Below are 22,558 nucleotides of genomic sequence, written 5' to 3'. Positions count from 1 at the left end.
AGATAACTCCCAGAGTGATTTTCTCATAGAAAACAAAAGGTCAAATTTTTACTGAAAATTTGCTAAAAATTTGGAATACCTGGTTTTGATTCGGAGTACCTGAATTATACCAAATCAGCCAAGATTAAGTATTTTAATCCAAATACTGAACTGAACTTCCCACCTCTAATTCAGAGGGCAATGGATAAGATTCAGGGTAGTTAAAAACAGGGTGGGTTTGATTTACATCAAATTGATTTAAATCACCATTTAAATCACTAGTCCGTAAGACTAAATTTAAATAATAGTTTTCTACATAAAGACTCATTCTTGCTGGTATAACCTTAATATACTACTAGATGAAGATTTCATTTTTAGAATAACAACTGTTCATATTAGTTTTACAGTTATATAAAAATATTGATTTTTAATACTATTAGAAGCACATTATAGATAATTATGAAATTATTGTGAGGTGAATTATCTCCAGTTTCACTTTCATTTTTACTGCTTGCCCCTCCCTCCTCACACTTAGTTTCTTCTTGTGCAGATCTATTCCACTCCAAACAATCTTTTTCTATTCATTGAACTTTTTGAAACTTAGCACTTAAGGGGTTGATTCTGTGTACATAGGTTTGTAGAACAATGGGATTAAGGTTTTTCTCAACTCTGTTCATTTTATAACCTTTTTGCTGTGAAGAAGAGGCATGTGATCTCTGCAGACACAAATTCACAGTTTTGAGAACTGCAAAACCAAGCATCTGTGATAATATCTTGTAGGCAGAGAAACTGCCCAGTAATCTTGCAGAAACCTCTGGAAGAGCATGGCATTGTGAATGGATTAATGGAATTTGACCAAAAAATTTAAACCTTATAGAGCCTTATGCTACATAATTAAAAACTAATCCTTATTTCATGATGGAATAACCTTTGGATGATAATATATTTTCCTCAAAAAGCATTTTATTTAAAAAATCCGATTTAAATACAAAAATTCAATTTTAATTTTTTTTTAAAAAAATAATTGATTTTTATCCACCCTGGTTAAAAATAAAGCTGCCATATGTGATAACTTTGACTCTGAGCTTATTGACTGTCGTCTCACAAAGTTTAATTTTTAATAGTCCTTTTTGATTACTAGAATTAGAAAGTAGAGAGAAAATGACAGCTAAAACTGAATGAAGTTGGACTTCTTGCCAATGTTAGAAATAGTATCTAATGAATGTAAAAGATGGAAGGTCACTACAGAATCTAGTAACATGTCAGACATACCATTAGGAAGGATATAATACAGAGTAGTAGAAATGCTGAAACAGAGCTTACGCAGTTCTGGGGCTGACAAATGGGTTGCTACGTGAGTCAGGAGAAGTGGCCCCTAAAGGAGCTTTTTAAAAGCTATAATGATTCTTCTGAGCGGCTGGCCTGTGTGCATGCACTTTCCCATGTGTGCCTGCACAGAAGAACTTGATGAACAATAGTTACAGGTACGTACAGCCCTATTTTCAGTGTCATTTGCTTTATGTATAAAATTCTCTTTTTTTAGGGCGTTGTCTTACATTCAATTTTATCTTCCTTTCAAGTTAATATGTTGATATTGCTTAATATATTTTAAAGGCTTATAAGATTATCAATAACAATAATAACAACATTCAATTTATATATTGCCCTTCAGGACAACTTACCCACTCAGAGCAGTTTACCAAGTATGTTGTTATTATCCCCACAGCAAACACCCTGTGAGGTGAGTGGGGTTGAGAGAGCTCCTAGAAGCTGTGACTGACCCAAGGTCACACAGCTGGCTTCAAGTGGAGGAGCGGGGAATCAAACCCGGTTCTCCGATTAGAGTCCCATGCTCTTAACCACTACATCAAACTGGCTCTCAACCAGTTTGATAAACTTCCTTGAGCTTCATAGAAAGACAATACCACAGTATTTTTGGAATAGAGATGGTTGCAAGCAAAGGACAATGATGAGTACTTAGAATGACTTGGAGAATTTTCAGCTGAAAGCTTTCTAACTTCACCATTAGTAAAACTGCATTGCATGTTGACTCAGTGCCAGTATTTTCTGATCACTCTCACTATGTGACTTTTCTGTGTCCATAGGCAGAACTGTAGGTTCTAGTAAGGCATTTTAATTACATTGTGCCAGCATGTACAAGTTACATTTTGAACCTCAACTTGTTAAACTTACCATTCTGTTTTTTTAACTATTTTCTTGATTAAGCAAGAACATACATTTGTATTGGATTAAACCTAAAGGAAAAGAAACACAAAACAGCAGGAAATTTCAAGAAACCAAATCTGTGATACATGTGATATTATGTGGGTTGGTATCAAGAAGTTCTCTTGTTTTAAAAGATTGAATTCGAATAGCAAGCTTCAATGGAACATGTTGTTAATATCATCTTTGATTCAGCCTCCTGCTTTTCAGCCTCCTTTTCATGCTGCTTTAGAGGATTAATATTCACCTGTGGCCTTTCTGAGCACTGTTCCCAAGTGTAGCACCTGCACCATGTTTCAACAAAGTGGGTAAGGAAGGCTCTTGCCTGGAGGGGCTTGTGATTGGCATGCAGTTCCCATCTTGAAACAGCCACTGCCGTGGGAATGGGTAAGCTGCAATCCTGCCTAAGGTGCAGGTTTCATCCCAGTGCTGGAAATAAATGTGGTCTTTCTGGTTGATGGCAATTGTTAAGGTGGCTCTCTGCAAGCTGCAAAATGAGGACCACTGTTTTAGGGCCTTTAGAGCAGCATCTCTGCTCAGCAGTTATGCAATTTGTTGCTACTGTTGTAATGATTCCCTGCTTAGATGGCTTTAAAGCAGATTAGACAAATTCATGGAGGATAGGACTATCAATTACTTTAGCCCCAATAAAGCAAATTGAATGTTCATGTTCAAAAATAGGATATCTTTGCCTACTAGTTGGTGCAATAGGGGGAAGGGGTAAATGGTGGGGCTTCTGGAATGCCTTGCTTGTGAACTTTCTGGGAGCATCTAGATACCAATGGTTGAAAAAGAATGCTGGGCCATTTAGTCATAAAAAACTATTCTTAGGTTCTTACATTAATGCTTTGGGTAGCCATTTCTGCCAGGTGAGAGCTTACAGACATTGCATCCTTTCTGCCATAATACTGTGCTATATTTTCTGTGCCGGGGAAGCATCTCACCATGCTCCATCACCTGCTTTTATATGTCTGCCTTTAATGCTGCTATCAGAGATTGCAGTGGGTTTTAACAGCTGAAGAAATTTAGAAGTGCTGTGGCGGATGCGTGCACGTGTGCTCTGTGCTCTGGCATTAAAGGCATTGAGAGTAAGAGGAAAGTATTTTGTTTTCCTCATGGGAAACATGACACAGCATAAAAGCAGTTGTGTGCATTCACACTGTGACTAACCCCCCTGCTAGATAGACAAGGCAATGTTGTGCTGTGGTAAAAGGGGGAGCATAGAGGAATACCATCAAACACTTAACTTGTAAGACTGTGTTGTCTGTGTAATCTCATTCTTTTACAAATCTTTTCTACAAATCCAAGAAATATTTAAAGTGAATATTTGAAACATTTCTACTCTTTTGAATTCTCTTACGTCCTTTGTTCCAGTATACTTGAAAGGCACCAATTTAATATTCAGTCTGGGTTTAAAACTGGTCAGAATAAACTGTTCAGAATTAAATCCATTGAGGCTGTGAATTGTGTTGTTGACAGACAACCCCGTGAATATAACCAGCATGGCTCTCTTGCTGTGTGTATAGTTCAGTTTAGAGTGAAACTAGTCAAGTTTGCATTTATGCAGTCTTTTCAATGGGGCATTAATTTCAGCTGGTATGTGGGAGACAGGTCTGCCAGTTCTTCTGCACTTCTAGAAACAAACATTAAGGTTCCAAGTTTTAATTGATTACTCAATTTCATTAATTAAATTAAAACTTCTAATTAAATATTTACATGCCTGCTTTCACCTTGCTTAATAGAACTGGGGATTCTGGCAGAGCTCAGTGCCTTTCAGCCCCTCCCCAGCACAATCTTTCTCCTTCCACAGTCGTATTTGAACAAGAAACAGATCTGTATACCTGAGTGGAAGGTGACCTCCTCTGCTTTTTAAGCCAATTTGGCTCCAGTGTATTTCAAATGTTTCCTTATATGTTTATTTATTTCCTTATATTTCATAAGCAAGGACATATTAAATACTGCCTTTCCTTGTGATTTTTTACTTTATTATCTTATTGTCTGCTTTTCTCACTGAGATTCAAGACAGTTTACACTGTGTATGTCCATGCAGTCAATTGGATGAGACATCTAATAAGCAATGTAATAGGAGCAGGATTACAACAATCTGAAACAAAGCATAGAGTATTTGACATGATGTGTTATGCAGAAGATGGTATTACAAGTTTCTCTCTCGCTCTCTCTCACACACACTCACACACACTCACACACACTCACACACACTCACACTCACACACACGTGTGCAATTATCTTTTTTCAAGATACTCCAAAAGGGTTCATCATTGTGGTTTTGTATGGATAAATGAAAGACAAATTAGGAAGCCTTGGATAGATTGATTTATTGGTTTGGTTTATAGCCAAAATCATAACTCCCACACATACTGATGATTCAAATAAATTGAAACACTTTTTTAAAAGCCTTCTGCGTAGGAGCAATGTGAACAGCTTGTGGGAAGGTTGAGCATCGTGATATAGTAAAGGCTAAGATTCTAATGCCAGGATTAGCTGCTTATTTTTGGTTGTTTGCAGGCTTTGATGCACAGTAGCATTTGCATTAGAGAGCTGTCACTCGAATTCCAGTAACCTCTGCCTCACCTTTGTTCATTTTAACTTGCTTATCTATTTAGGAGCATTGGCACCTTGGATATTTTGTAAACCTTGAAAATTTTTTTTACTTGTGCAAGCAGAAAAAAGAAGGGAAGAAAAACAACAATAAAACCAATCTAGTGCTGATGAATCTATACATAAGTCCCTACGCAATTGTTGTCTATATATGATACATCCAAATGTTGATACGTTTACAAGGTCTTTAATCCAGTGAATTATAGGAAGTGGGCTTATGTCTTTGCAATGTTATATTATAAATCTTTTAGTAATTGTAAGGGCACGGAGGGTTCATTTCTGTTGGCCTTTGGTTAGATTCCATGAGACAGGGAAATACTTTAAAAGTACATACACATCCTCAAAAATAAATGAGTATTATAATACAAAATTAAAATGTATGACTTTTTCCCAAAAGGATCAAATAACTGAAGATGTCCAAAGCTTATGCTTAAGAGATGCATCTTGTAAGTTACAATTCCAGCAATTGAACACCATATTTAATAATTTGCTAAAAGCGCTGTGGCGTCCAATATACCCTAAACATAATTTTTGGCTGATTAAGTCAAGATTCTCTGGAAAAGTCAATAATGCTACGAAAAGTGGAAGGCATTAGGAAAAGAAGAAGACTTAAACGAGATGGCTTGACTCAATAAAAGAAACCACATCCTCCAGTTTGCAGGATCTGAGCAAGTCTGTTAATGATAGGACGTTTTGGAGGTCTTTCCTTCATAGGGTTGTCATAGGTCAGAGGCGACCTGACGGCACGTAACACACACAAGTCGCATAAGGCTTAAAGCTGTGTTCGATTGCTTTGGCAGAATTGGACAACCTAGCTCACTACTCTATTGATCTCTGAGACTCTGTATATCATATTTATTAGTCGACATCAATTATTTATAGACATATATTGTAGGTTTCATTTTATGTGTTTATTGTAAGTCTACAAATATTTCAGGTTGGGGATGGAGCCAGAATGGGGGAGTCAAGGCTTTAGCAATACTAACAAATAAGTAGCAATACTTTTTGCTACATATTTGTTGCTTCCTGTATGCAGTCTACTGATAATTGTTTGAAAGTCTCAATTCAGTGAGGCTTGCCAACATTTTATCATTAAGTATTGTTTATCACCTAATATACCTTTCTAGTTGTACTGAAGAATATTGTTGGGAGGTGCATGTGAATTCAAGCTATCAAACTAATTTAAAAAGCCACTTGCATATCAGGTCTGCTCTGTGGCAGCAGAATACTGTTACCATTAAAACAAATTCTTGAAATATCTTTTCAGCCTCTGCCCAGTCTCTAGGATCTTTTCAGCCTCTAGGATATATATCATAGCATCATAGTGCCAGAAGCATCTATGGTGGTGCAAAGTACTGCCAAGTCGCAGCTGACTTATGGTCACTTCATAGGGTTTTAAAAGCAAGAGATATTCAGAGGTGCTTTGCCATTGGCTGCTTCTGGTGGTCTTCCTTGGTGATTTTCCATCCAAGTACTAACTAGGGCCAGCCCTGGTTAGCTTCTGAGATCTGACGAGATCAAGCTAGCCTAGGCCATCCAGGTCAGGGCACAAGCATTTTATAGCCTACGAGAATTTACAGTATAACAAATCCTATACAGTTCTGCATGCATAATAATTGTTCAAATTAATCCTGTTAATACGTATGAAACAGTTTAGAGTAATTCATATATATTAGGGGCTCTTTATTTGTGAGCTTAGTTCAGAGCATATAGGTACTACTTATGCATGATTCTCATAACAGGATGAAAACTTGGAGGAGAAGTAAATTAGGTGTGGAATGTGCATATGTATATTAAAACAGAATACTGAAGCGGACTACTTGACAGAACTCCCCCCCCCCCCGAGACATTCAAAAGTACACTGTAATTGATCAGTTTCTTAAAGCTATAGATTCCTAAATATAGGAAGTTTTAAAATAATCTCAGCTGTGTCAGCATATTATCTTTCAGTTCTTGAGATCAGTATCACTGGCATGTTTTGCATGTGCTGTACTCCACTCACATGATGACAATCTTTCTCCCCAGATCATTCCACCTCAAGTGGCACTTCCTCGTTTAAACCCAGCCGTTCACTGGTCTCAATTCCTACTGCCCATGTGATGCCGTCTAATGCCACCTCTTCGTTTTCCAAACATAGGGAGCCTTTCAAGTCTGATGGTTCAAAGTGGAGTATGAGCCTTTTGAGGACTGCTGGAAGCAGGCATCAGGGCATGCTGGACACTTCTCTTGACATGAAGGACTTAAGGCCTGTAAGGAAGTGGTCATCTTTATCTAAGCTAAGCACACCTGCTACTTGTAGCCAGGATGGAAGTGTTCACTTGACAGAGTGCAGAACCAGCATGGATAAAATGGGAAGAGAGAGAACTGTGGCGCTGCAGTTAAGAACCAGTGGGACAGGCTGCTTGCACAATAGTATGGAACAACTTAAGATTGATGACAGAGAAATGGGGAAAAAAAGAAATTCCAGCTTGGACTGCAAATATAAATTTGAAAGTTGCAGCAAAGAAGACTTGGGTGTTCCTGATCCCTCCAACAGGAGACATGCCTTAGACATGACCTATAGTGCCTTACCAGAAAGCAAGCCTGCTACATCAAACTCTGAGATTTTTGGACAAGGCTATATCACTTTGGGACCACAGGCTGTGAGTGGGGTTCCCATTCAGCCATCTGAGAGGACTCAGAGGTGGCTTACAGAACAATTTCATACGAACCCTCCAGACTCTAGTAGGCCTTCTGAAGAGCCATATAGTTTATCTTCGTGGCAGTTACAACAGCTTGAAGAACTTAGAACAGGAAGTGACTATCCCATGCAGGTAAGGAAAGAAATTTGGTGTTTGCTGCCACTGTGTGGCTAGAAAGAGAGATTACATCAAACACTATGCTTTGAAATGAATGATGTGTAATACAGCATGTTATCTGTTGACTTATATTTTAAAGGCTATTACTGTTCTAAAGATGTTGTTCATAGATTTCATCCAATTCACTCCTGTCTCCTTTTCCAAGATTTGCTAAGTCCCTTTATTATGGGTGTATATGAACTTTAAACATTAATATCTTTGTGAGTAACTAGTTCCATATGCAGCCCGTTGCACTTGTGGTCACTTGTTAAAACTGGTGGGGTTGAACTATGCTTGATATTGTGTTGGATTTGGGCCATTGTCTGTTAGTATGGCTATAGTAAACAATTTAGTTCTTCAGTGAAGTATTATGTTTGTCCTTCCTAGCCTGAAGAATTGCAGTGTGCTTTTGCCTTGAAGAAGGAAAGCTTATTTTGCATATTGTTTTGTGAAAATTAGATTTGAGAAAATACAGTTCAATCTGTTTCTCCCATTTGCATACCTATGAACCAAGGGTGTGCCCACACTGTGAGTGAAGGAGGGCAGTTAAATAAAAATGTTAAATAAATTACTTTTAATCAATTACCATTACACCATGGATGGGGCTTTTTGTGCAAATATTCATGTACTTGTATCAGTGTATCTCACAAAATATATATGGTAGGAAAATTGGTGGTTTATATAATGATGGCCTTTACCAAGACCACAGAACTGAGGCTTCTGTTACTTTTTTATCTAGTACATAACAATTAATTTAAGTTAAATTCTGGTTCTCTTTAAAATGTTCGGCTTAAATGGATTTCCAATGGTATAAACATTAGCTGAAGTGACTCACTTTCCTTGTCCCTGTGTGTAGGCCAGCTGGGGAGGAGTAAGAATTTCTAACTTTGTAGCTGGAGCCCTGCCTGTAAAGATGATGTATTGTCATTACAGCGATGCCCTGACTGCAGATCTTTCATATTGCACGCTGTTAGCATGATACAAGCTATATAGGCAGCAGCTATTATGCCAAAGCTAGGGCTTCATGGTTTAGCTTGGGCAGACAGATTTTTGTGACGCTTTAATTCCACCCCTCATTCAAGCCTAGAGTAACTTGCATGATTTCTTTCTCCTCTGTTTTTTTATATTCCCAATAACCAAATGAGTGATGGAATGCAAAGTGAGAGGATGGCTGGCCCAAAGGTTGCCCAGTGAGTTTTGTGGCTGAATGGGCATTTGAATCTGGTACGCCTCCCCCCTGGTTCCAGGCCAATCCAGTTATCTAATCGCTATGCCATTTTGTTTCTCAAGAAACAGTCAGTTTCCCTCTGCAGCTGGAGAACAGGGAGCTCTCCCCACCACCTCAAGAATTTATGCACGAATCCTTTTAATTATGTTCGGGCTCTGCTTATTTTAACAGCATTCTCACAACAACCCTGTGAGTTAGGTTAGTCTGAGAGTGTGTGATTGGCTCAAAGTCACCTACTAAATTTCCATGACAGAGTAGGAATTTGATCTGGGGTCTCCCTGATCCTACTCTGATGCTCTAACTGCTAAACCACCCTCAGTATGCAATAAAATGCAATAAAATGACGTGATCTGTGCAGATTGCAAAGAAAACCCATATAATAATAAACTGCTCTATAATTGTGTTCCAGGGTATATGTTAAAAAGTTAATGACAAAGCATAGAGATGTAACGTTATTTAGTTAAATGTTTCAGCTTCCACCTTCATCAGTAGCACAACTGAATTTCACACCAGGCATTGGTGACAGTTCTGAAAGTGGAGAGAAGTCTCAGGAAGGTGGCATCTGTGATACAAGTACTAGCAAGGTTTTAAAAAATTACAAGCCGAAGTAAATTTTTGGCTGTTCATTCTATATATCTAGAAGTTTTGTCTTGCTGCTATTGGTACAGGGTTAGATGGTTCTATAGTGGAAAATAGTTCTACCATGTTTGAAAAGTCATGCGCTTCAGAATTAAATGTCTTGCAACAATTTGTTTACGGACTCAGGATTTCTGAAATGATTATGATGGTCTGTGATTCTTCTAACAATGTGATGTAGGTGGTTGTTGTGGGTTTTCCGGGCTGTATTGCCGTGGTCTTGGCATTGTAGTTCCTGACGTTTCGCCAGCAGCTGTGGCTGGCATCTTCAGAGGCGTAGCACCAAAAGACAGAGATCTCTGAGAGATCTCTGTCTTTTGGTGCTACGCCTCTGAAGATGCCAGCCACAGCTGCTGGCGAAACGTCAGGAACTACAATGCCAAGACCACGGCAATACAGCCCGGAAAACCCACAACAACCATCGTTCTCCGGCCGTGAAAGCCTTCGACAATACAATGTGATGTAGGATGTTTGACTTCTGTAACATAGATTACATGGTTAGACATGCAGATAGTACTCTGCTTTTGAAGGTGACAGTTTCCATAATATGTATATTCATGCACAAAGGTTTCACAAAAATGCTCAACGTCATGATATGTAAAGATCTTGCTGTAAGTTCTCTTTATTCTGTGTGAAATATAGATGTATAAATAAGCTGACAAAACTGTAGTTCATTAATTAAGAAAAGCAGCAGTAAAAAGCAACAGAGATAAAAGAACCCTAGATAGGTCTATGTGTTGTCACATCTCCTGCACAATATTTTCACCTGAGTTGAAGGGTCCTCTGGAGATAAATATTTAACTAAGAATGACCTGAAAATTAGTATGGTAGTTATGAGGTTATTTATCTAAGGGAAACGCGATATTCTTTTATTAAAGGTGTGTGGCTAATATGGTAAAGTTGAATAAACTCTGATAGAAGGAGACTATAAAGTAGTTTAAGGCTGCAATTGGGTAAGCCCCTTCAGACACTGTGAAACTAAGATGAAATGAACATCTGCATCATAAAGCACAGAAAGAAATGAAAAAAATAACTGTAAATCAACTTTCCTTTATGGTCATCAATAAATTCAGAAAGTCAATATGAGCACATTTAAAGGTGCCTTTCTGTTTTTTTAATATGCGTAACAAAAGTGAGAAAAGGCCTGAATAGTGTTTCAAGTGGCATGTGTGAATTTAGTCTTGGTTTTGAGTGCATAGGATTGATTCGTAAAAGTTTTCCCCCTTCTTATTCCCCCTTATTTCTCTTTCCCTGTCCCCAAATCAAAGTCCCAGAACTCCTTGCTTTCTTCAAGTCAGTTGCATCTCTCTATTCCTGTAATTATTTTCATGCTTGCTGCTTTCTTATAAGCCATGGCTTTCTCTAATTTTGGGGTTCTAGAACTGCAGGGTTTAGTTTAGGTTTTTTTTCTTCCTTCTGCTCTGTTTGCAGAGTCTGTCATGTTAGAAGTTTACAATCTGTCTATTCTTTGATGCACATACAAATACAAGTAAATGGTATATCGTGCTGGTGTCGGTGCTACAGTTCACCTTCTTCCATAGTGTCAGGGTGTAGCCGCTCCAGTAAAGGCTTTGAATCTTTTAAGTTCTCCGCTTGCTGTATTGTGGTTTAAAAATATACACCAGCAAATTGGTGTTATTAAGTTGTCTCATAAAAGTGATGCTTTCCTGAACTGCAGTTTATTGGGTTGTGGGGGTCTTTGTTTAGGTTCATATGGTTTCAATTCTCAAGTGACCATAGTGGGATACAAGTACAAAAGCAATTCACATGAGCTTCACAAGGATGAACATGAGAACAAGAACCAAGAAAATAAGCAGGAAATTGAGTAATAAGTTTAGTCCTCTGTTGGCAGCAAGATCCATTCTGGATAGTCCTTTAGCTTTTTGTTCTTGCAATAGAAATCTTGATTGTAGTTTCAGGTTAGTTCAGTTATAGTAGAGATGGGCTTGGGTTGATATATATGTCACATCTTCTGTTCTTGGCTCTTTCTGTGCTTTTATTTTCCACCACCTAAGACAAAATGGCTGATGAGCAATAAATAAGGAAGCCATTTCCACCCTCCCACCAAAACACTCGCTCTGAAAGTAGATACAGATTGGCCAGATGGTAACTTAACATACACACCGAACCACTTAAGTTTGTTGTAGGCAGGGGTCATTTCGTAGAAAAAGAGCTGCAGGAACTCATTAGTGTAACTCATTAGCATAACATTAGCTTATGCCATGCCCCTTGACCAGGCCGAAATGGCCGGGATTCGGCTGCTGCCAGAGGGGTGTTATAAAGTTGTCTCATAAAAGTGATGCTTTCCTGAACTGCAGTTTATTGGGTTGTGGGGGTCTTTGTTTAGGTTCATATGGTTTCAGTTCTCAAATGACCATAGTGGGATACAAGTACAAAAGCAATTCACATGAATTTGCCCACCTGGCAGTGGCCCGATCAGGGCCATTTTGGCCCCAATCCAGGCCGAAAGGGGCTCAAAATGGTTCAAAATGGCTATTTTGGGCATGTTTTGGCCTGGATCAGGCCCAAAATGGCCCAGATCGGGTCAGTGCGGGGCAGGGGAGGGGTTCCCTGCCAGGCACCAACCCAATCCTGGCAGTTTTGGCCCTGATCCCGGCTGAAATGGGCCCCAAATAGCAAAAAATGGCCATTTGGGGCCCGTTTGGGCCTGGATCAGGGCTGAAACAGCCAGGACCAAGCCAGTGCCATGCAGGGGAGGGTTCCCCCACCCAGCACCAACCGGATCCTGTCCGTTCCAGCCCTGATCCCAGTGGAAAAGGGGGCCAAAATGGCCGAAAATGGCCATTTTGGGCCTGGATCAGGGTTGAAATGGCAAGAACCGGGTCGCTGCCAGGTTGGGGAGGCTTCCCCCACCCAGCACTGACCTGATCAGGACCGTCCCAGAAGTCTTTCATGGTAGTGTAGTAGGAGACTGTGGAAGGCTGTTTGCACAGCTAGATTTTAGGAAGTTAGCCATATACACTTTTGACCATCTAACCACTTTTCTGTTAGTCTTAAAACAAGTGGGGACACGCAAGGACTTGCTGGAGGGTATCTCATTTTCCTTCCCCCACACCCTCTTCTCCTTTCCTGTCCCCTCATAGCCTCTTTTCTTTTTCTGTTTCCTTCCCACCCACCTTTATCTGCCCCCCAATATTCACACCCCAGTAGCCTCTCCTCTGCTACCCATTTGTGTGGGGCCGGTTGAATCTCTATTTAGTGTTTTAGTGTCTACTCACACAACTTAATTTAATATTTGTATCCATTTTCCCAAGTATGAAGCGACACTAAAGGTAACTTGTATACCTTATCCCAGTAAGCAAGTCCGTGTCTTATGAGCTACCAGTTAATGTACCCTAGGCAAAATCCAGCCTGAGCATAGCTGTCAACTGGTCTGCCGTAAATAAGATTCTCCTTTCCTTTGTTGTTCTGATTGTAATCCAGTTGGTGGCTGTTCCTGGAACCCCACAAGCAAAGGGTGGGGTTGTTAGGTGACCATCAGGCATGCCGTCTTCATTCTTGTTGCCACCAAGAAGCTAGTGGTAAAAAGCAGGGGAGGGGGTGTTAAGAATGTGCATGGTATTGTTGGCTGCAGGTCTGTTCTCCCTCTGAGGCGGAGGACATCTTGGGTGATTCCCACCATCCAATCAGGGAGGCAGGAACTAACTTTCTTCCTCTTCCTGTCTAGCCTGTGGGACCATCCTCTCTTCAGTTCTTTCCTGCCTCTGGGGAGAGCAGTTCTGTGCTAGGCTAGCTCTGCTACCTACATTCCATTCTTAACTCTTAGTCTATCTATTCTGCTTAGCTTCTGCTAGATTTCTTTTACAGTGCCTTAATCTATATGATTTGGCGGACACTAACTGCAGTAGAAAAGTACTGCAGTGCATGATCATGGACGAAGACCACATCCCACCCAGAAACTGGAAACTGCTTTGGGAGCACCCAAGATGTCCTCCGCCTCAGAGGGAGAACGGACCTTTGGACACTTACCGTGAAGGGTCCTTCTCCTCTGAGGAAAGGAGGACATCTTGCCCTCCCCGGGTCTCCGTCCTTCTCTGTCCTGCTGCCTCATTCTTCCTCCTGCTTTATTTACAGTACATGTTAATGCAACAGGTGTTTTTTCTCTCAGTATTGACAGTTGCTGAATGATAAATTCAATATTACTGCTTTGTGGAGTCACCTGAACTGAAGAGAGGGTGGTCCCACAGGCTAGACAGGAAGAGGAAGAAAGTTAGTTCCTGCCTCCCTGGTTGGATGGTGGGAATCACCCAAGATGTCCTCCTTTCCTCAGAGGAGAAGGACCCTTCACGGTAAGTGTCCAAAGGTCCGTTTTAGAGGTGAAATACATGTGTGCCCTTCAATCCAAACCACTACCTCTGCTAATTCTGAGGTTGAATATCCATCAGTAGTTTGGTTTAAGATACTTGATGTTGATATTTATTTGATATCTGGCAGATTTTGATACCTGACATCCAAGTATTTATATTTGATATTTGAAAATCAATATTAATTGTTTGATCACTGGCAGACAAAATGAGGATGAGGGAGGGATAAAGAATTATTCCCAAAGAGGAGATGATATTCTAACAAAGAAGCTGCTCTGCTAATCTAAACTTCAATTAGATTTTAAAATTCAAATTTCTACAGTTAAAGCTTCCCAAAACTTTTCCAAGTGTACTACCAGTCTGCTCAAAGAGTCTATTTTTTCAGTAATAAAAGGAAGGAAAACTTTGCTTTGGGTCTGACTGTAGACAGACCTAGTCAATCGTATGGACTAAGAACTTTGAGCCAAATGCAGTGGCATGTATTGATTCTTTCATCTGCAGTATTCAGTTGCTTCCAATTATATGTCATTCTGTTCAAATGGCTGGCATAATTGCTTTCCCAATAATTTCCCCAGTCTACCTTTTTCTCCATATTTAAAAAACATTTTTATATTGGTGCATGCTTGTTGGATCAATGGAATGCTGCTCAGGTTTACTGTTCAAAACAGAATGCTTGTGTTTGTTTGTGGGCTTGTTTTTGTAAATAATACTTATTTTTAACTGGCTCCTACATTTGCTACAATTTTTGTGTTACCAGTGCAATTTGGCTCAGTGCTTAGTTGAGCAGTGTGGCTGGATCCAAACTCCCTGTGTAAGATAATCATTGGTATAACTTGGAAATTTGTCAAACTTATTGAGTATATACGTTTAAATATACACTTGAGTATATTTTTGAAAGTTGTATTCCCTAGTCATACCCAAAATAAACGGAAAGAAACCAAAACCCTGCTTATCAGTTAATCTTCATTTTTATTTTCGGAATAAACTTTGGAGCAAGCTGTTTCTCCGCATGGGAAACTGAATCACTATATAACATTATCATATGAAGGGTACATTCTTGATGTATGGAAAGGCTACAGTCATGTAATGAATCATTACATCAGTTGATACTGTGTACATGGTAAGGTTATTGCCTTCTATTTTGTCCCAGTGGGATAATTCACAGAGGTAATAAAGAGGGTTAATGTACAACACTGGTTTCACCCAAGGAGGGTATGGTATGTCAAATTTGTACATAGCAGACTTCAGAAAATATCTAAGAAATTTCACACATTGAGTGGAATAAGTAACATCTGTAATTAATGTATAAAAATACAGTGAAAAAAGAAATAAAATAACTGTTTATATGGTATTTGTAATTATATTGGGTAGTTTTGTTTTGCACATATCCATTATTGTAATATTTGTGTTGTTACACAATTTTAATTTTATATATAAAATTAAGTGTGTGTGTGTGTGTGTGTGTGTGTGCGTGAACCAGAGTACCAGTGTTCTTGATCTCATATTTCTGGAGAAGACTGCAATATCATGTGCTTTCTTGCCCCAGTCTCTGCAGCATGACTTCTTTCTGCCTTGATTGTAGCTATGATATGAAATCAGACTTTGAAAATGGATTAATGACACTGGTTGAGTTAGTAAGTGGCCATTGCCTCAATAAGCGCTAACCATGGATAAGCTTGGCACAAGACTTTGCATCAGTGAAGAAACGGGCAAGGGTGTAGATAATGTAATCCCATAGTTTGATCATGATCGGGAGCATTATGTGTGCACCAGTCTGTATGTGAAATGGCTTGCATTACTACATTATAATGTTCACACATACCATCCACTGTATGACGCTCTGCATTGAAGCTAGAACTTAAAAATTCAGTTCTCGTAAACCCAGCTTTAGGAGAAGAATTAGAAAGACACTACAACAGTCCAAGATACTTATTTCAAGAATTTCTCTGCTCATTATGAGTAATACTTCTTAGCTGGTATTCAGCACGGCAAAAATACGAAGCATCGACTTGGATCTAAGAGAAGCACTTCAGGGGGCATTTTGAGATGCAACAGGAGGGGACTGTGAGAAAGTCACACCCTGTGGGCAAAAATCATTCCGCCTGTGCAATCGCTTCATTGGATCCAAGCCATTGATTGCACCCTTTAAATCCCTTGATATTGTAGAAAATTGCTGATGCGTATTTTACTCGGTTGTTGCTTGAGGTTTTGCTCAGCATTAAATACTCAGCTTGTTATATGCTAGCTAGATTGATATCTTCCAGCTTATACCACCCTGCTTAAAAATAAAAAGAAGACCTCTAGGGCTGGCTGGTATGTTATATTTGGTTCATCCTGGATCTCTGCCCTACTTTTCAGACAGATCCTTTAGCTAAGCTTATAATTTACATATTAGGCAGTTCATTAACTTCACCTATCTAAAAGGTGATTTAATACATCAAATGAAATAATTAGTGACTTTATCAGTTAATTTTCTCATGTATTTATTTGCCTGAGTTAGTTTTTCACCTGTTGAAAAGCTCTATAACTACCAAGCAAGTTTTGAAAGATCTTTCTCTTTGCTGCTTTGCTTACTTTGATAGGAGTTAGCCCACATCCCGTATGATCATTGTGAACATATTCCAAGGTAATTGTTTTAGCAAGGTAATTCTTGCTGTGTTTTCCAAAGATACTATAAATAATGAGTAAATGTTGAGCTGATGTAGCTAGTGGCAGCACAAGAAGCTTGAAGCAGAAACTTGGGTCCCTCCCATTATCTGTCTTTCCTTTAAACAGGAAAAAACTATTAGTCTTACATGCTTATCAGATTCACATGTGATAAGTCTTTAAAATAGCTTTAGTGCAGGTTTTAGTCAAAAAGATGATGGAACTAGATTAAGAGTTAACAGTATAAATAGCCAAAAATTTAAAGTAGGCTGTGTAGATCTTGTTTTAAAATATATAATTGTTTATATTAGTTAATAATTTAGTCCTGATAGCCTATTTACTATTAAAATATAGAACTGTGTAATTGAACAAGTTGGTAGTAATATATAAAGCATCAAGGACCAAGATCTAGGTACAAGATTGGACATTTTATAGCTCTTTGTAATGAAATATCAATTCAGTCACACAGTTAACAAAAGTCACTTGTATACAACAATCACAGAAGACTCCAAGATTTTTTTTTAAGATAAATCGGTAGCTCATGCATAGCCTTGTGACAAAAGGTTTAAAACCACAGTTCAGTACAGGTGCATTTAACATTGTTACAATTGCTAATAGTGAATAGTGCAGCTGGTGAGAAATTGCTTAGTCCAAATGCTGGACCTTCTTGCAAGTTTTCCTTGTGCTGGAAGTTTTTTCTTTTTCTTCTCTGGGCGTGCATTTCTCATTGCATAGTGCTGTGAAGATCAATCCTAGAAGCTGAACTTCAGAGAAGCATCACAATGATGCAGATAAGCAAGAGACATATTAAGATAAGACAGAAATTTACAAAGAGCTCCTGAAGCCTTTGGCGTGTTTGTGGGTTCACCTCAATAGTGGAGGCTCTTCTCATAGCAGAGCGGGTTATGTACTGGACCTTCTCCATGGCAGCAGGAAAGCAGAAATTTAAGAAAGTGTGGTAGAGATTTTAAAGAAGCAAAGTATAAAGTGCTTAGTGTCTTCTCTCTTTTTTGCTTTTAAAATCTTTGTGGAGCTAGGAAAAGCAGGAAAGTGAAGTGTTAGAAATACAGCAATCCATGCTTTGACAAAGACAGATTATTTTCAAGTGGATAGGTGCCATTTCTTGTTTGACATGTTTTTACAGTAGACACAGATCTTAACATAAGATGAAACAAGACTTGTATTAACATACGCGCACGCACACACACACACACAGTTTCTTATTCTGAATGCTGCTACACACAATATGGAAAAAAGCGGATGGCAGCAAGTCTTCCATGAGTCATCGATGTGAAAATGGTATCATTGAAAGAGAGATACGTGTTTTGTTCCTTGTTTGCAGACAGTTACAGAGAGCCAAGATGGTTATGCTCCAGACATACCTGTATTGCATGGAACAGACTTGAGAAAACTTAAGACATTTAGTTAGCCCACCAGTCATATTTGGAGGTCTATTAGGCATTCATAAGCTTTCTTTTTAAATTATTGCTTCACAAGACATGGCTGGTGGGCTTTGTTTACCTTGGGTCACAACTAGTCCAAGCGTGTTTTATATAAATACCCCACAATCCCGTTAGTATGCTTATATTTTCATTGGACGTATTGAAAGCTTTCTCCGTTCTGGACGGATAAAGGTCAACAGATTATTAGACATTAAAATTATTGCTTGCCACTGTATTCATTTCTTTTGGCAGGGTTATATTTGTTAAGGGAAAATAGTTTAACAACAAGGAAGGTGCAAAAATTATCATGGGACCTGGTAAAAATTATATTATTTCTTTTAACCTAATGTGGACAAAGTTATGCTGAAGAGTTAATCCTCCTCTAGCTAGGCTACAGTGAATTAAGTACTAACAGATTTATATTAAACAGAGTTTGTTATCTGTGTCTTGACACTTCACAGACATGTCTCATAACGTTGATGGAAAGAGTCATAATCTTTTGTTACTGAATCCACACATGGAGTAAAAACAAATGTTGTTCTCTTTGATATAATATTTTAAGATATAATTATTTTATTGTCCTCTCCAAACTCCTGGGAAGGCTTGACAGTGTATTTTGTGATGGAATGGCAATTTAGCAAGCAAAGCAATTGCTTTTTCTTGTAGTTTCATACTAGCTCTTTTGGAAGTATAGATGCTTAAGGATTTAGGAAGAACAATCAAGTCATCATAATATGCACAAAAGCAGCATTGACTTGTTTCACTTAGATACATGATGACAATAACTGGTTGTTAGCAATATTGTTGCTTGTAACTGTTACTCTAACAGTGGAAAACTGTTTGTGAAAGCACATTAGGGCACCACTTCCTTTACATCCCCATTAAAATACCAGAAAAGCCCCCTGAAGAAAATGAGTATTAGTTTGATTTTAATTATATTTGAAATGCCTAGCAGTAATGTTGAAACTCTAGTAATTCAATTTTGTGTAATAGAGAAGCCAAGATGTTAAGCAGTTATGTCACAGATAGAATAGTGCTGCTTTTAAGGTGTATTTATATCTGACTTCTTCCATCTAGTTGGGAAGATTGCAGGTGCTTGATCTTAAATCCCTTAATTAAAATCCATTCTGTAGTTACATTAATATTAACTTGTCCCAATGTAAAAATGTTACATTGAAAAAGACAACTGATCCATGCATCTTGTTGAATATTTGATAGATACACTAAATAAACCAAAACAGGCTTGTCCAGCTTCTTCATTTGGCTTTTTGGTGAACCCTGCAGTTCAGGTAACAACTGATAAATGTCTGTGGAAATGCTATTGAGTTGGATACTTTGCTTTTCAAAAAACCTTGTTTGTCATAAAATGGCATGGGGTATTTTGGAATTTTTTAATTGATGCTACTGTCTGAGATTGGATTTATTAGGATCTGTTACATAAAGAAAAAACAAGACTGCTTATTTGTTTTATCCCTAGAAAATCAGTGAATAGTTTTATACGGTGGTTTTGTGTAAGAATTAGTATATTTATTTTTAAAAAATCTCTTTTTTGATCCCAAAGCAATTCAACTAATGTTAAAAATACAAACCAGTTGGGGTTTTTGAAACATCAGGCTTTCCAAAAACAAATTGTTTTACTATGTAGACATATCAGACACACAAAACTAGAGTGCACATTCACAATGATGTAACAATAAATGCCACCTTCTGGTAGAAAAAAATTACTATATGTAATACTTGGCCTCCTTATGGATAATGAAAGCAAACCCAGTCCCCTTCCACAGACTGTGCAGAAATACAGAAAAATAAGACTTTGTAAATTAACAAAAAGAAAAACCATGCAAGAATGGTGTGATGAGGTTTTAATTAGCCCTGAGAGGGATGGGATGGAGGCCAACAGAGTTATGGATGAGGAAAAAGGAGAAGAAAAAATCAGATTGCTCAAGTCTATTTTCATCCTGCCATTATCCATGGAGCTCAGTGCAGTAGTCACTGTTTTCCATCCCCAGTTTAATCCTCACAGTATCCCCGTGAGGTAGGGTTGAGTGTGTGTGACTGGTTCAAGGTCACACATACTCACATACACATACTCAAGTTTTGTGGCAGAGTGGGAATTTGAACTTGGGTCACTGACAGCTTATAAAATCTTGGAGGGGAGATTTGGGGGATGACTTTCGTGTTATCCTGTCTCTCAGAGGTATTATAGTACCTCAGTTCTGATTATGACTTGAACGAAGGTCTAGGCACATCTGATTAGTGCAAGGTGGAGAAAGTATTAAGAAAAGAATTGAGATTCTTTTTCCTGGTCGATCTGATGCGTTTATGGAGATTTGATGGATTCAGAAAATCTTTCCACAATAGTACTTGTAATTTCACTGTAAACACACAAAAAAACCCTTTAAAAACAAAACAATAGAGGCTACTCTTTTGTTAGACCACTAGAGGTCACCAGTTTATTGATAATTTTATTAGAACCTGAAAATTCATGCAAGAGGACCAGATTATAAATTACGGGGAGCCTAGTAATAGTACCCATAATTTCTGGGACGTAGGTCTGCTCTGCTGATAGATTTTTGTTACGTTATAAAATAATCTTCAGTAATCTCCTGAAACATACTCTGCAGTTTTTTTGAGAAAATATGGCTTTCCTCTAAGAATATAGTTAATTCTTTATGGATGCAATAATAGCACTTCTAGCATGAATATAATGACGGTCTGGATGGAGATGAAAAGGAAAATTTACACAGTAAGTCTGGACTTCAGGTCTATGAATAATTGGGCCTTTATGTCCTTGAATAAAAAAATATTGGTTCAATTTGTTTCTGCAGGTTATTTCTTTTTTTCAGGTTTTGGCATTGTGTTTACATCTACAGTTGTGAATTTTGATCACATACTTCAGTGGTTGAGATAATTACATATTATATATAAAATGCACATTGTGGAATATATTTCGATCCTGGTAGAAATAAAAAATGGAGAGAATCCTGCACGAGATTAAGGTACTTAATCCATGTACCTTCAATGGGATTTGAGCATCCTAAATATGCTGGATTGCAGCCAATGGCTTGGATCCAAAGAACCATGCGACTAGTTCTGTGTGCCCAACAATGTGTGGGTTTATGTTTCCTGAACAGCACCCTCCCCACTCTCACAGGTGCACACTGTGCCACATGGCAATCTGCTTTTAAAATTGTAGGGACTTTCATAAAGAGTTTGTAATATGACACACAGGTCTGTTTTTCTGTTTAAAGAAGTCAAAAGTCAAAACTTATCTTGAAGAAGTATGGCTTTTCTATATATATACACACATATACACACATATATATAAACCATATGCATGTGTATATACACACGTACATGTATAAATATAAACCATATGTATAAAATGTATTCAATTGTTTGGTTTCCGTTAAACAAATAATTTGTGAGAGTCCAGATTGAAACTGCTGCTTAGCTGTTTAACTGAGGATACATACCGAATAAAAAATGGTGGGTAAACTTTTTCAGCATGAAGTTAATATAACTTCTGCTCTTGATTTTAATTTGACAAGGATATCATCTTGTGCTGTCAGAAACTTTTTTCCTCTCCTTCCTAGAGACAAAATGAAAGTGCCTCTGAGCAGCATACATTATTAGTTACAAGTAGAAAATGAGATTAATTTAATCCTTTTAATGTTAAAATTCCTCCGATCTGAGAATGCTTATGATTTGGTTTTAGTGCGATATTATTAAAGAAAAACTAAGGATAGAGCAAAATCCAGGAAAATTAGAAACATGGAGGGAAGTGGAAAACACTTTATGTATGCAATATTGTTTAATCACCTCTATCCAAAGAACTGAGGTATAGATTAATAACGTTTTAGTTTGTTCTACATGGTAATTTCTACATTTCTCAATAAACTTGATTAGCCCCCTTTTGTTCCACATAGCCTAAACAGAAAGACTTGATATAAAATAATTATATTTTAAAAGAATGACAGAAAGCAAGACATATTGGAGTTTCTTAAGTGGATGTTTCTCAACAAAGTTTTAAAAAACTGAATAAGTTAGAAAATCATATCTATCAGTGTATATATATATATATATATATATATTTAAAAAGTAAATTCCCTTACCTCAATTGCCAGTGATTACTGGATTATATGCTGATTTGCTCTGGAAAACTATAAGGCGTCTCCGTCACTCGATTTATGGGAACAAGTGAAGTTGGTGGAGGGAAAAAATAACAAAAGTTTCATAGGCAGGGCTCATGATGTCATGCAGGAATGTGGCTCTGGTGATTGGTTATAGCAAGGCCTTTATAGGAACAGGGACACTGCACAGCTGACCACATTAGAGCAGGGATGTTTAGTTCTTGAACTGTCAGGAAAGGAAGAGAGGGAGAGAATGAAAAGGAGCCTGCGTGTCTGCGAAGCAAACAACCTCAACAGACTACTGATAATGAATTTGGGAGCAGTGAATCATAACAATACAGTGGATACACTTTGCTTTCCATTGAAGTCGGTGATGAAAGCACTAATTTGTCTGACTGGTACCAGTCTGCACCTCTTTTTAAGTAACTGTTCTGCAAAACTATATGTAAAAGTAAAAACTGATTTTTTTTTCTTTACATGCTAATATTT

The 22,558-nt window shown here is 38.1% G+C and overlaps 2 protein-coding genes and 1 long non-coding RNA gene across 3 annotated transcripts in view; 1 reads left to right on the top strand and 2 right to left on the bottom strand.

Moving 5' to 3' along the window:
• Positions 1 to 22,558, top strand: part of CEP85L (centrosomal protein 85 like) — a 209,310-nt gene that overhangs the window by 71,711 nt on the left and 115,041 nt on the right. Inside the window, exon 3 of the mRNA XM_054996547.1 lies at positions 6,848 to 7,635. Coding sequence (XP_054852522.1) covers positions 6,848 to 7,635 — 788 coding nt within the window. The remainder of the gene's footprint in view (positions 1 to 6,847; positions 7,636 to 22,558) is intronic.
• On the bottom strand, positions 10,120 to 13,599 carry LOC129341513 (uncharacterized). Its single transcript, XR_008598128.1, has 2 exons — positions 13,514 to 13,599; positions 10,120 to 11,533 (listed from the first exon to the last, which is right to left on the bottom strand). It is a non-coding gene; the product is annotated as an uncharacterized LOC129341513 (long non-coding RNA).
• PLN (phospholamban) lies at positions 16,904 to 22,175 on the bottom strand. Its single transcript, XM_054996668.1, has 2 exons — positions 22,052 to 22,175; positions 16,904 to 17,527 (listed from the first exon to the last, which is right to left on the bottom strand). The coding sequence occupies exon 2, from the start codon at positions 17,417 to 17,419 to the stop codon at positions 17,261 to 17,263; it is 159 nt and encodes a 52-aa protein (XP_054852643.1). The 5' UTR covers positions 17,420 to 17,527; positions 22,052 to 22,175; the 3' UTR covers positions 16,904 to 17,260.

Source organism: Eublepharis macularius, chromosome 1 (genome assembly GCF_028583425.1).
Source record: "Eublepharis macularius isolate TG4126 chromosome 1, MPM_Emac_v1.0, whole genome shotgun sequence".
NCBI lineage: Eukaryota > Metazoa > Chordata > Lepidosauria > Squamata > Eublepharidae > Eublepharis > Eublepharis macularius.
This window is presented reverse-complemented; position numbering and strand designations above follow the sequence as displayed.

Excerpts from the sequence above, each read along its gene's own strand:
- PLN (XM_054996668.1), bottom strand. The coding sequence starts at position 17,419 with ATGGAGAAGGTCCAGTACATAACCCGCTCTGCTATGAGAAGAGCCTCC.